Here is a 13,063-nt window from a genome sequence, read left to right as displayed (position 1 = left end):
AACCCTAACCCACCCTTCCTCGCTGCCTAAACCTAACCCTCCCCGGTGGTGCCTAACCCTAACCCTCCCTTCCCCGCTACCTAACCCTAACCTACCCTTCCTCGCTGCCTAAACCTAACCCTCCCCGGTGGTGCCTAACCCTAACCCTCCCTTCCCTGCTACCTAACCCTAACCCACCCTTCCTCGCTGCCTAAACCTAACCCTCCCCGGTGGTGCCTAACCCTAACCCTCCCTTCCCCGCTACCTAACCCTAACCCTCCCTTCCTCGCTGCCTAAACCTAACCCTCACCGGTGGTGCCTAACCCTAACCCTCCCTTCCCCGCTGCCTAAACATAACTCTCCCTGGTGGTGCCTAAACCTAACCCTCCCTTCCCCTGCTGCATAACCCTAACCCTCCCTTCCCCGCTGCCTAAACCTAACTCTCCCTGGTGGTGCCTAACCCTTCCTTCCCCAGCACCTAACCCTAACCTTCCCAGCCCTGCACCCTAACCCTAACCCCTCTTTTCCTGCCTAAACCTAACCCCCCTAAAGACACCTCCTGCCCCCTGCAGCAGGAAGCCAGCTCATCCCGCTACATGAACGTTCGGGATGTCAGTATTGTGACGCCGGTAGCCCGTATATTTAGACGCTGGGATTGCGGCATCCTTCGGGATCCCATAGTCGGTATGTCGACCACCGAGATCCCGTCCCGATTCGCGGATCCGTGGTGAAGGGGGTGGGCCTTAAAAAATGCACAATTGCATTACAGGCCCACGATTCACTGTTTTATCTCCCCATCCTGCCCGCTTCACTAGCAAGTTGGTGGGATGCGGGAAGTCTGCCCACAACTTCCAGGAGAGTAGGCAGGTACGCCCATGACGGGTGAAACATACTCAGCAGAAAAAGGTCCTATAGGGGAAAATGCATTCATGGGCCACACTGCTTTACTATACACATGCATGAATACCTCCCAGCAGTGCTGATTTAGGCAGGACAGTCCCGCTTTGAGAGTCCCGTCCCGCCATCCCAGGAGTCGTTACCCGTGTTCTGCAGGTAGGTTGGTAAGTATGTCCCCACCACACATGCTATTGCTGTATGCAGCAGGTCAGGGGTGTTCAGGAGAGGGCAGGTGGTTTGGAGTGGTCTAGCGCATCTTGGGCTTAGCAAACCCCCAACACCCTGATGTGTCGGCCTGACCACAGTTTGCCTTGTGGGCTATGAGCTCAGTGCCTTTGGGATACCGGCAGTATTGTGTATAGAAAAGCCGCCGTGTGCTCAGAGTAGGTAGGTTGGCTTTGTCTGGAGTTGTACCAGCTGTATGGACTTACCTTGTGTACTGTATGTCATCTCCTCTATCATTTTGTCTCTAGGGGTATTCTGGCTCCACCTGCAGTGACCACATAATGACTTGCACTTCCTTCCCTTGCTACAACGGAGGGGTGTGCACCCTGGGTATGGAAGGGCTCCCCCTCTGCACTTGTCTCCGTGATTACACAGGACCACAGTGTCTGGAGCATGTGGCGTCCTCCACCCCCTCTCCAACTCCCCAGCAGGGACCCTGGGAACACTGCCCTAACTTGGCGTGCAGGAGAAAGTTCCGAGACGGAGTCTGCGACACGCAGTGCAACAACAGACCCTGTTTATATGACGGCTTTGACTGCAATGTCACACGCACCTGCAAGTAAGTCATTATCCTGGCAGGAGGGGTAGCTGTCACCTATACACGGAGTCATGGCCTATCAGTGGGTGCTGTGAATGGGATTATCTCATAAGGATACATTACGGAGAGACATCAGTAACATAATCCATTCAGAGGTTCTATTAGCGGCCGTGCCATCTTAACGGACGGGCACACTAGGCAGCTGTCCTGGGGCCTCTGAGCAGGAGCAGGTGGTGGTCACACCATCAGAGCAGCCAGGCAGCATTCTCTACCTGCCACCCAGCCTGCAGCCAGACAGTGAATGGTTGTCAGCGTGCTGATTGGTAGATGGCTGGAACTATCCACCAACCAGAGTGCTGACAGCCATTCACTATATGGAAGCATGTAGCGCGACCACAGTTATAATGTTTTGTGCATTGCTTTGCCGAGTGCCTGCAATGCTGATAATACGGCCCTGATTAGGAGGCCTTTTCATTTAGCACCGCTCTCTGGCAGTGTTAATTTAGCATCCAACTTTCTGCGAGGAGCAGCTGTGGATAATAAAACACTGCAGCATTTCACCATCGCTCCGGTGCAGAGACAGCTGATCCAGTGATCAGCTGTACTACCCACGATCCCTGCCGCCGCTACTTTGCTAGCAGTGAAACTTAGCACTACCGAGTCTGAAAATGGGTGGAATAGCTCCACATACTCACTAATAGCAACAAAGTAATGCACATGTTTTTGTAAACTTGCAATTTACATATATGAGAGAATTGGAAACACGTCTGCAGAAAATGACAAACTCCTCCATTTCTCACCAGGCAATAACTTTATCAGTATTGCTCCAATAATGTGGCTGAATCTGAGTTTGGAGCAATTCAAAAGAACAATTAACTTTGCACCTGGAACAGACAATGCTACACTGCAAGGGGAGCAACTGCAAATACAGTTTTGTGCATTCAGGGAAAATACTGTGCTGTAGCCCACAAATGTCAGACAGCTGTATTCTTATATAGAAATTCAGATTTCAGTTCAGAAATACCTCACCCGAATCTAATCTCTCTGCACGTTACGTCTGCCCCACCTGCAGTGCAGCATGTTATTACTAAGGTGCACATGTTACATCTGCCCCACCTGCAGTGCAGTATGGCGTTACCAAGGTGCACATGTTACATATGCCCCAACTGCAGTGCAGCATGGTGTTACCAAGGTGCACATGTTACATCTGCCCCACCTGCAGTGCAGTATGGTATTACTAAGGTGCACATGTTACATCTGCCCCACCTGCAGTGCAGTATGGCGTTACCAAGGTGCACATGTTACATCTGCCCCAACTGCAGTGCAGCATGGTGTTACCAAGGTGCACATGTTACATCTGCCCCACCTACAGTGCAGCATGGTGTTACCAAGGTGCACACGTTACATCTGCCCCACCTGTAGTGCAGCATTGTTTTACCAAGGTGCACATGTTACATCTGCCCCAACTGCAGTGCAGCATGGTTTTACCAGGCGCACATGTTACATCTGCCCCACCTGCAGTGCAGCATGGTGTTACCAAGGTGCACGTTACATCTGCCCCACCTGCAGTGCAGCATGGTGTTACCAAGGTTCACGTTACATCTGCCCCACCCACAGTGCAGCATGGTGTTACCAAGGTGCACATGTTACATCTGCCCCACCTACAGTGCAGCATGGTGTTACCAAGGTGCACACGTTACATCTGCCCCACCTGTAGTGCAGCATTGTTTTACCAAGGTGTACATGTTACATCTGCCCCAACTGCAGTGCAGCATGGTTTTACCAAGGTGCACATGTTACATCTGCCCCACCTGCAGTGCAGCATGGTGTTACCAAGGTGCACATGTTACATCTGCCCCACCTGCAGTGCAGCATGGTGTTACCAAGGTGCACATGTTACATCTGCCCCACCTACAGTGCAGCATGGTGTTACCAAGGTGCACACGTTACATCTGCCCCACCTGTAGTGCAGCATTGTTTTACCAAGGTGTACATGTTACATCTGCCCCAACTGCAGTGCAGCATGGTGTTACCAAGACGCACAGTGTTACCAAGGTGCACACGTTACATCTGCCCCACCTGCAGTGCAGCATTATTTTACCAAGGTGCACATGTTACATCTGCCCCAACTGCAGTGCAGCATGGTGTTACCAAGACGCACAGTTATCAATTGCTGTTTTTTTTCCTTTGTCTCCCAGCTCAAAATCAGCCCCAATAAGTGATGTGACATTTGTCAGATATCATAGTGCCCAGGTAAATCCTGTGATCACATTCTGGTGCTGGAACTAAACTTCCTGTCGCTTTGTCTTCTCCATCTCTCCATAGTCCTCTCTATGATCAGTACTGCCTGGACCACTTTGCCAACTCTCACTGTGAGAAAGGATGTGATAATGCAGGGTGCGGCTGGGACGGAGGAGACTGCTTTATAAATGAGAGCCCAGGGGGGACTCTGATCCTGCTGCTGAGTTACCGCTCCCCAGTGATCCAGCGCAGATATATCATTTCACTTCTCCGCTTTCTGTCCGTTGAACTCCACACCGGGATACGATTGGCAAGGGACAATGATGGAGATATGTTGTTCAGATACTTGGAGGGGGACAATCCTCAAGACCTGTCTCAGGATAAGCTGGAGAGGTGGAAGTATGAAACAGCCAATAACAGCAAGGAGAGCAGAGAGCGAGAGACTGTAGGGTAAGAGTCTGCCATCAACATGACTTTGGGTGAAGATCTTCTAGTAGAGCGGGTGCAAGGGTCACCGGTGATTGCGCACAAATATAGTGATTAGGTTGTATTCGTTGTTTCTACATTTTTGTGTTATTGTCTACTAAATGTTGGTGTTCACTTGATGTCGAGAGCAGGGGTGGCCAAACTCTGTCCCTAGTGACACGACAGTTCATGTTTTCCAGACCACCTGTGGATCTTTTAAAATGTGTCAGTTACCAATGAACACACCTGTGTACTAGCTAGCCTAGGAGGTCTGGAAAACATGGACTGTAGGTGGTCCTGAACATTTTAGCCTTCAAACAGGGGCGTTTTAAGAGATGGGGCCATGGATTGTGGACCCCTCTTCTGTTAGTGGGCCCCCCTCATATACCTGTTCCTGTCTGCATTATTTTTCTGATGGTGTTTTTGGAAAGATGTCGCATGCGCAGAAGATAGCAAAGATTCTAGCTCCTTTGCCGGCATCTTTCCAAAGACATTACCAGAAAGATGTCAGCAGGTACCGGGAGATCCACCCTTGACCTGTGGCCCATGGGCCTTACATATCCTGTACCCTATATGGATACTCCATGTCTCTGCTCCATGGTTAGTCTTTATAGCCCCATCTGAAATCCGGGTGACCTTTGGGAAGTTGGTGTTAGCGGGAGGAGAAATGAGAAGCCACCTTTAAAGACATTGTGGCTTCTCGTTGGTTCAGCCGCTCACAGTAATCCACGCTTGCATGAACGATCACTTTACTTTCACTTCCTGGCGGCGGCTGCCCTACTGAGCATGTGCGGTGTGCTGACCAGACATGGGGAGTCCTGGAGAGGAATCCTATGGACCCATCTCTCTGTGTTTTTAGCAAAATGTAGCCAGTAAGCTACAATGGCTAGCACCATCTCCACATGGCGTCATCTACTGGGGCCAAGCTCTGTATTGCTTTGCAGGTTTCTATGGGGAATTTATTTGCAAAGGGAACCTGGGGTCCCCTGTAGATACATTTGGGTGATACATACTTATTATTTGCATGTAACAACCCCTATAAATAATTGATAAATAAGCCCCCAAGTGAGAAAAAATTATTAATTTTATATTTATTTATGTGGAGTCGTCATATTTTAGTAATTACCCAGAATGTGTTTGTTCGGTGAAATGGGCCCATTATGGACAAATAAACCAATAAGTGTGCCTTGTCTCTCTAGTTGATGGATAGGTTGGGCTAAAAAGTGCTCAGGATTTGTTTGACAACACTGATATTGTATATAATAAGTGTACCATGTTCTGTTATCTAAGCCAGAGGCTATGTCGCTGACCAGTTCTGTCTCTCACAGTTGTGTTCTGTACCTGGAGGTCTTCGGTTCCCACTGTCCTCTCTCCTCCTGCATTCACACCTCCGATGTGGCTGCGCGTTTTCTGGTGGCTCTGAATGATAAGGGGAAGACCGATCTGCCGTATAGATTTCTGGCTGTGAGGCATAAGGATGCAGAACCAGGTACGATCACGGTTATCATATTTTATCATAACATATCTAGATAGAGGTCGGCCATAAAATAAAAATGGCCAATTTTACAATATGGCTTCCAATTGGGTTCATAAAATGTACATATTGACTTTACAGAACCTCAGCAGCTTTTATCCAAACTTATTTCTCAGCATTTACTTTCCACCTCTCTCAATTATTATCCCTCGCTAAAAAGTTGAGTTCCTTTCTTTATCATACAATATCTTCTTCTCTGGCATTTTTCCTCTAACTCCATGATCAGTTTCATCCTTCTTTTTCTCCACCATCTCTACCAAATATATGACACAATCTTATCTACTCTCCCCAGGCTCCGAGACGCAAGAGAAACCGTTCCAGTGGCCTGTGTGGGTGGCTGTCGGGGGAGCCGTGCTTATCATCTTTGGGGTCTTCTTTGGGGTGCAGCTAAGTAGAAAGCGCCAGCATGGAACCCTGTGGTTACCTTCTGGCTTCAGGAGTCATCGAGCACAAGAGGGAAGCCGGAGGAGGGAACCCGTGGGAGAGGATTCGGTTCGTCTTAAGTAAGTGTGGAAGCCTGCCAGGATCTCATTAGTATAATGTCCTGGAAATGGAGAACAAGGGAAATAGATGGAAAATGATATCAGATACTGGGCCTGATCGGAGGTGGACACAGACGCGGACACGACCATCTTTTGGCGGTCGTCCATCTCTGTAGTGTTAACGTATTTATACTTTTATGATGTTTCCTCGATGACTATTTTTAGTGTCTGGCTTATTTCTCTCGCTTTCTACATCTCTTGTAGACCACTGAAACATGATTCTGGTTATGATGATTCAGGCCCTGATGAAGGGATTGTGCAGCCAAAATCTAGAAGGCTGAAAGTAAGATAAAAATCTGCTCATCTTTATCGTTCCCCGGTCTCCTATCTTGCTCAGTCCTTTGTCTCCCACGTCCACACCTCACCACATGCTCTTCATCATTCCAGCTTAATACCGACCCTTCCATCCTTGATCACCGGCAGTGGAGTCAACAGCATATTGATGCTGGGGTCCGTTTCCCACAATGCATTGCTCTCACACCGCCCCAGGAGGAACCGGACGGCAAAGACATAGACGTGAGAGGTCCAGGTGTGTGATTTTTTGTTTGCAGATCTTCTTCACATCTTACCCAACTGGCCAGCACGCTGTGTTCTTTTTTGAAGACATAGGGAGGACTCAGAGGTGGACGTAAACTGAACGCGTTGCTGATAGTGCACTGATGGTGGACTGCTACTACTTACAGGGGCGCAGAAAATGGGCGTGTCTGGGCTTGCACTCTCCGTCGCATACTAGTGAACAAGGGGAAGGTTTATACTAGCATTAGCATATTATCGCACCCGCGACTCCGCCAACATGCGTCAGAGCGGACGCAGCAGTGTCCACTGCTGAACCAGGCCCTTGCTGTATAATTACAGTACTGTTAAGGGACCGTTAAGCTGGGTTTATACGTGATGGAACATTTGTAGCAAAATTACAGTGATGTATTTTGTCTAGTTCATTTACCATACAATAGGTAGTAGTTATTTACTTTCTAGTGATCTAATAAAAGGTTGGTAACTCGGGTCTTCCTTGTATCATAGACGGAGTGACCCCACTAATGTCGGCCATCTGCGCGGGTGGAGGTCTAGAACCTACCGGAGGTGGTGGGGACCCACCAGAAGTTGAAAGCTCAGCCAGTGTCATCTCAGACCTAATTGTCCAGGGCGCCAGTCTCAACGCCCAGATCGACTCCACAGGAGAGACCGCTCTCCACCTGGCTGCCCGGTTCTCTAGGCAAGATGCCATAAAGTGCATGTTGGATGCAGGAGCTGACACCAATGTCCAGGACAGGCTGGGCAGAACCCCATTACATACAGCCATTGCCGCTGATGCTCTGGGGGTATTTCAGGTGACTTACTAATACTGGAGGAATAGGAAGGGAGAGAGGAGTTGTTGGAAGTGGGGGAATTCCGTGGAGCTTTATATTGACAGATAAAGGTATCCTTGATGAAGATTGATCACGTCACCACTGCTTTGCGCCCGTCCGGTCAGACTCTTCCACTTACGTTTACATTACATACGTTGCTTCAATCAATAAAATGTAATTTCTTGTGGAAGGAGTTACTGGTTTCCCATTGTTTGATTATGACGGTTGTTGGTTTTATTTTATGAATCTGTAGAATAAGTATAATTAATAAACCACAGACAGACAAACCTTCTGATCTGCTGCAGCATAGAACATTGGGAGGGAGTTAGGAACAGGAGGATAACTGGAAGTCTTCTCCATCACGGTAGCAAGAGACAAAGGTCTAGAGTCATATCATCCAACACTATACAACTCATCCTTGTCCTTTCTTTTTGCACAAGACCCTCTTACGATGCCGCCAGACAGACATTGATGCTCGTATGCACGACGGATCTACTCCCCTCATCTTGGCCTCCCGTCTCCCTGTACAAAATATGGTGGAAGAGCTGGTGTCATGTGGAGCAGACATCGGAGCGACAGATAACAGGGGTTTGTTCTTTCCTTCCTTATAACCTGTATTAATATAGGCTTCTTATTGCTAGAGAGACTTCTACTATGGCCTGGGTGGCTTCCTCTGCTCCAAACAGCTTCTCTCATGTATCTCACCACCTTCTGATAGCCATGTATGATCAATGATCTTTGTTACCCTCCTCCAATCGCTCCTGTCCTGCTCGTTCTGTAGGTAAATCTGCACTGCACTGGGCTGCGGCTGTGAATAATGTGCCAGCAATGAGGATCCTTATGTGCAACGGGGCCAACAAGGACCTTCAGGATAAAAGGGTAAGAGAGATATTCCAGTACAGCAGATCTTAGGCTTGTGTGTGTCCAGTCTTCTTCTTTCATTTCTTCAACGTTTTTCCTTGTCATTTCCATCCTAGTTCTGTGTTTATTTTTGTAGGGAGTGTTAAGGTCCGGCCAAAGTCCTAGGTCCTTCTATGAGTAGGTTGTTCTATGAGTAGGTCCTTCTATGAGTAGGTTGTTCTATGAGTAGGTCCTTCTATGAGTAGGACTTCCTGGAGCACAAAATGTATCATGTAAATGTGCATTGGGCCTCATTCAGGTGTGTACGCAATGCTGATATTTATCGACTTGAGCGATTATCGTCCGACTGCGCATGCTTCATGGTTCACTGTGCATGTGCCAAGGTACCGTAGCAATGCCACTCACAGTGAGTATTTATTCGCACAGTGATTGACAGTCAGGGACCGTTTGGGGGAGATTACGGGTAGTGGCAGAAAGAATGCAGGCGTGTTGCGACTGTTTTCGGGGCGTGTATCAGCCTACAACTGCAATTCCGTACACAAAAAACATGGCGTCAACATCTAAGTTCACGGAGCCATTCTGCAGGACCGTAGGGTTACGAATCCACTGCTGCGTCTTTGTACGCAATTGCTTGGATCTGCGGGGCTGCCAGTCCGTGTTTGAAAACATTTCCAGGTGGCTATAGCATTTGCATATTTTTTTTATCTGCTGCGTACAAAGTCGCAGCTGCAAATACATAAGCGTACAACTCTGAATCAGGCCCATTGTGGGGAATGGATTTGATTTAGGACTTATTCTAAGTTAAAACTTTGACTACTGGGAGTCCCAATCATTCTTCGCAGGAAATTCATTGATGCTGTAAGCTAAAAATGAAATATAAAAGTAAAAAATTATACACAGCACCGCTCTGCAAAACTTTTAACGTTACTCGTATTTCTCACACACTATAATACAGGATCAGACCGCACTCTTCCTCGCTGCCCGTGAAGGTAGTTATGAAGCTGTCCGCCTACTCCTGGAGCACCAAGCAGATCGTGACCTCTGCGACCATATAGGCCACCAGCCACGACATGCAGCCAGAGAACGTGGCCATAGGGACATTCAACGTCTTCTTGAAGAGAGTAGCCAATTAATCAGCCGCAGCACAACTGCCGCACCTCCCCCTGGAGGCCCCCAGCTAAAAAAGACACAGCGCCCTCGAGTCAAGGAACCTGTGAAGCCTCCTCCTTTGCCACACATAGACCTGAGCAGCTCCTGTTATCACAATGCTCCTCCTGTTTCAGCGCCACCCTATCTTCCAGGAACCCAACCAGACAGCAACTGTTGCCAGTCACATCTTGCTATGGTCAACTATGGAGGGAACTGTCCTCCCTATCCTCGAAGCGGCTCATTCACTTCAGGCGTGGCAGGATGCCAGTGGGGTCATAGAGGATGGAGGGTTCATTTTTGTCCAGCAGGATGTACTGTGCCCGACGCTTCATATACTGGGGGTGGACAGCAACTGTCTCCTCATGCCCATTGGCTTCCAGAATCCCATCACCCCAAGTCTCCAAACTGCCAAAACCCAGTATCCAGCTACTGCTCAACTCCAGCCTTGGATCCTCTACCTACCAAAGATGTATCCTGCACTCCGACTGACCAGTTGGGCCACAACATCTATTTGACCCCTCCGTCATCACAGTATGGTTACCCCTCTCCTGCTAGCCCTGAAGAAACACAATTAACCCAAAAGACATGTATGCACCACCATCCATTTCTCACTCCCTCCCCTGAGTCACGAAATCCTTGGGGTATTGCTTCACCATGATATCATTCCAGTGGCATGAGTAAATGTTTCAACCAAGAGAAGATGGCAAAAGGCCTTGGGCACCTGATGGGAAAAGAACATCTTTGTAGCACACAATGACTAACAAGAAACATATCTACTCAGTAAAAAATAATCCTGTTTCATTTCTACCACTCGGTTGTATCTAGAACTCGAGAATGGGCTATTTTTCCCTGAGAATGAGGGACAGGAAAGTGTCTTTTGGCGATTGGTGGTGCACTAACAGGGTGGTGCACTAACAGAACATCACACATGTACACACTGTTCTACTAGAACCCCACCAGTCATAGTTCTGTAGTTTTCCCTAATACAGCCTTTCTTTCCTAACAGACAATTACTTATCCCCAAGCAGGACCTAAAAAAATCTTATGACTCATAAAGTCTGATCATCAACATTTTAATTTTTCCTGGTTAACATTAATGTTTGCAGACATATGTTCCATCAGGGGTAAGTATTATGGTGGCACTCCTGCTGCTGTGGCACTACACATCCCGGCATGCCCTACCACAGTTTTAGCACACCCTAATAACAAAACTGTGGCAGGGCATGCTGTGATATCTAGTTCCACAGCATCTGGAGTGCCACAAGTTGCCTACCCCTGCGTTACCCCATGTTGATGATTACGGGTGTATATATTCACTAAGAGGAATGCAAGTCACTGGGACTGCCCTGTCATAATTGTCCATGTGTGAAGCACTTACAGATAATTACTTGTGTATGATTCTGGGAAATTTTTTCCTTTTGTGTAAATCACTTTGTCTTTGTGATGTATATTTTTTATTAAAGAATAAATATATGAAGTTATATGTGGGATAACATTACATACTGCCTGTTGTAAGATCACCAAAAGAATGATGCCACCACATAAGAACACAAGGGTGTATGGCAGGTGCTCTTATTTAGGTTCTCAAAATCCAAAGTAATCTCTAATATTCATAATTCCTTACATTATGGGGGGTGGATCATTCGTATTAAATCACAAGTTTCCTTAAAGAATACTAAAGCAAAACATGACAAAAGAGCTGACATTTTATAGAGGTTTTTTATAACATACAGAACTGTGCAAAAGTCTTAGGCAGGTGTGGAAAAAATGCTGCAAAGAGACCTATTTATTATCATTATTTTTACTAAAAAAAAATGTGAAAAGGGTGTTTTCTGTTTTCACACCCGTTTCACATTATTTTAGTATAACCTGAATGTATTAAAGGGCATTTGGAGCAGTTTTCTTGAAAAACTGCTCCAAACTCTTTAATTGTAAAAAAATTTTTTAGTACGTAGTAAGCAGTGTCGGACAGAGGCATAAAGGGCCCACCGCGGGAATGCAGTAGTAGGGGCCCATGTTTAGAGGTGTGGCCAGTCTCCTGAAGGGGTGTGGCCAGCCACCACATTGTTTTGCCTAACCATGAGAGAGTGCATGGGCTGGGCCCTTTGGTAAATATATATAGTAAATACTGCTAATGCATGCATGATAATGTATCAGAGTAATACACCATAGTCCTGTGCAGTATAAAGTAACATGTATAATGTACAATTCAAGTGCACAGTCTGGAACCTGATCCATAGTGGAGGGAAAGGGCCCCCCAGACAGTGGGGCCCACCGGTGGTTTCCCCTGTGGGCCAGTCCAACCCTGGTAGTAAGTGCCAAATGTGCTATCATCAGTGCTATTTGACACTTACAGTGATCCTTGGCATGTATGAAAGCAGATAATGCAGAGAAAAATCACTTTTCTCTATGGTATCTGCAAACATCTAACGATTGCACCATAACCATACTATTCACCATACTATTGTACGGCAACGGAAAATCATTCAGATGTGTTTAAAAATGATAAGCGCACTATTGGTGCGTAAGGTTCTCCACATATCGGCAGGATATGTGCGCTAGTAGAAAAGCCGGAGCCACTTGCTTGTGTTCTGCCCCCCCCCCCCCCCCCCCCCTACCCCCAGGCTGAAAGTTGCCAGCCAGCCCCTGGAAGTACACATGACTGACGACACCTGAGGAAGAGAAATATGATGATAAATCTTCCCCATTGTCTCTCCAGCCTGAGTATATCATTTTAAACCAACTGTAAAATGACAAATGTAAAAAAAAAAAAATTGCATAGATCATGGGGGCTGATTTTCCTAGGACTTGGCCCTTCCATAAAAATATACAGTGCCTCCCAACCGTCCTGATTCAGCTGGAACAATGTCAACGTGTGTGTGCTCTGTCTCTGAATTTCGATTGGGAAAACACTAAAAATGTCCTTTTGGAGGGGGGGTAATGGATTGGTGTTGAGGAGTCTTGTAGGATACGTGGAAACGCCAACCATAACATATCCTGATTGCCATCCATGTTTGTCCTGATTGCTCAACTTAGAAAGCTGAGAGGAATGATTTAAGTGTAAATGTCACTGGCACACACAGCAGAGGCAGCCATTTTGTAAGGTTAACCAATTTGCCGCCAATCAATTTGCCAATGTCACTAGTTATACTGAACTGACTCGATCCAATCCAGTCTACAAAATGTCCGTCGCCAATGCAGGAGATCAGACTAACAAGTGTGTGGGGCATGGCAACGTGATTTGGGTTATCGTGACTCTCATTGCTTCTTAAATGGAAGCATCACC

At 47.2% G+C, this 13,063-nt stretch overlaps 1 protein-coding gene across 1 annotated transcript in view; it reads left to right on the top strand.

The window, feature by feature from the left end:
* NOTCH4 (notch receptor 4) overlaps nt 1–11,258 on the top strand; it is a 102,586-nt gene extending 91,328 nt beyond the window's left edge. Inside the window, exons 23-32 of the mRNA XM_063938180.1 lie at nt 1,350–1,660; nt 3,965–4,330; nt 5,674–5,834; nt 6,172–6,382; nt 6,626–6,704; nt 6,809–6,950; nt 7,442–7,749; nt 8,208–8,355; nt 8,549–8,646; nt 9,584–11,258. Coding sequence (XP_063794250.1) covers nt 1,350–1,660; nt 3,965–4,330; nt 5,674–5,834; nt 6,172–6,382; nt 6,626–6,704; nt 6,809–6,950; nt 7,442–7,749; nt 8,208–8,355; nt 8,549–8,646; nt 9,584–10,435 — 2,676 coding nt within the window. The 3' untranslated portion in view covers nt 10,436–11,258. The remainder of the gene's footprint in view (nt 1–1,349; nt 1,661–3,964; nt 4,331–5,673; nt 5,835–6,171; nt 6,383–6,625; nt 6,705–6,808; nt 6,951–7,441; nt 7,750–8,207; nt 8,356–8,548; nt 8,647–9,583) is intronic.
* Nucleotides 11,259–13,063: the final 1,805 nt, after the last annotated feature.

This window comes from Pseudophryne corroboree, chromosome 8 (assembly GCF_028390025.1).
Source record: "Pseudophryne corroboree isolate aPseCor3 chromosome 8, aPseCor3.hap2, whole genome shotgun sequence".
In the NCBI taxonomy this organism is placed as follows: Eukaryota; Metazoa; Chordata; class Amphibia; order Anura; family Myobatrachidae; genus Pseudophryne; species Pseudophryne corroboree.
This window is presented reverse-complemented; position numbering and strand designations above follow the sequence as displayed.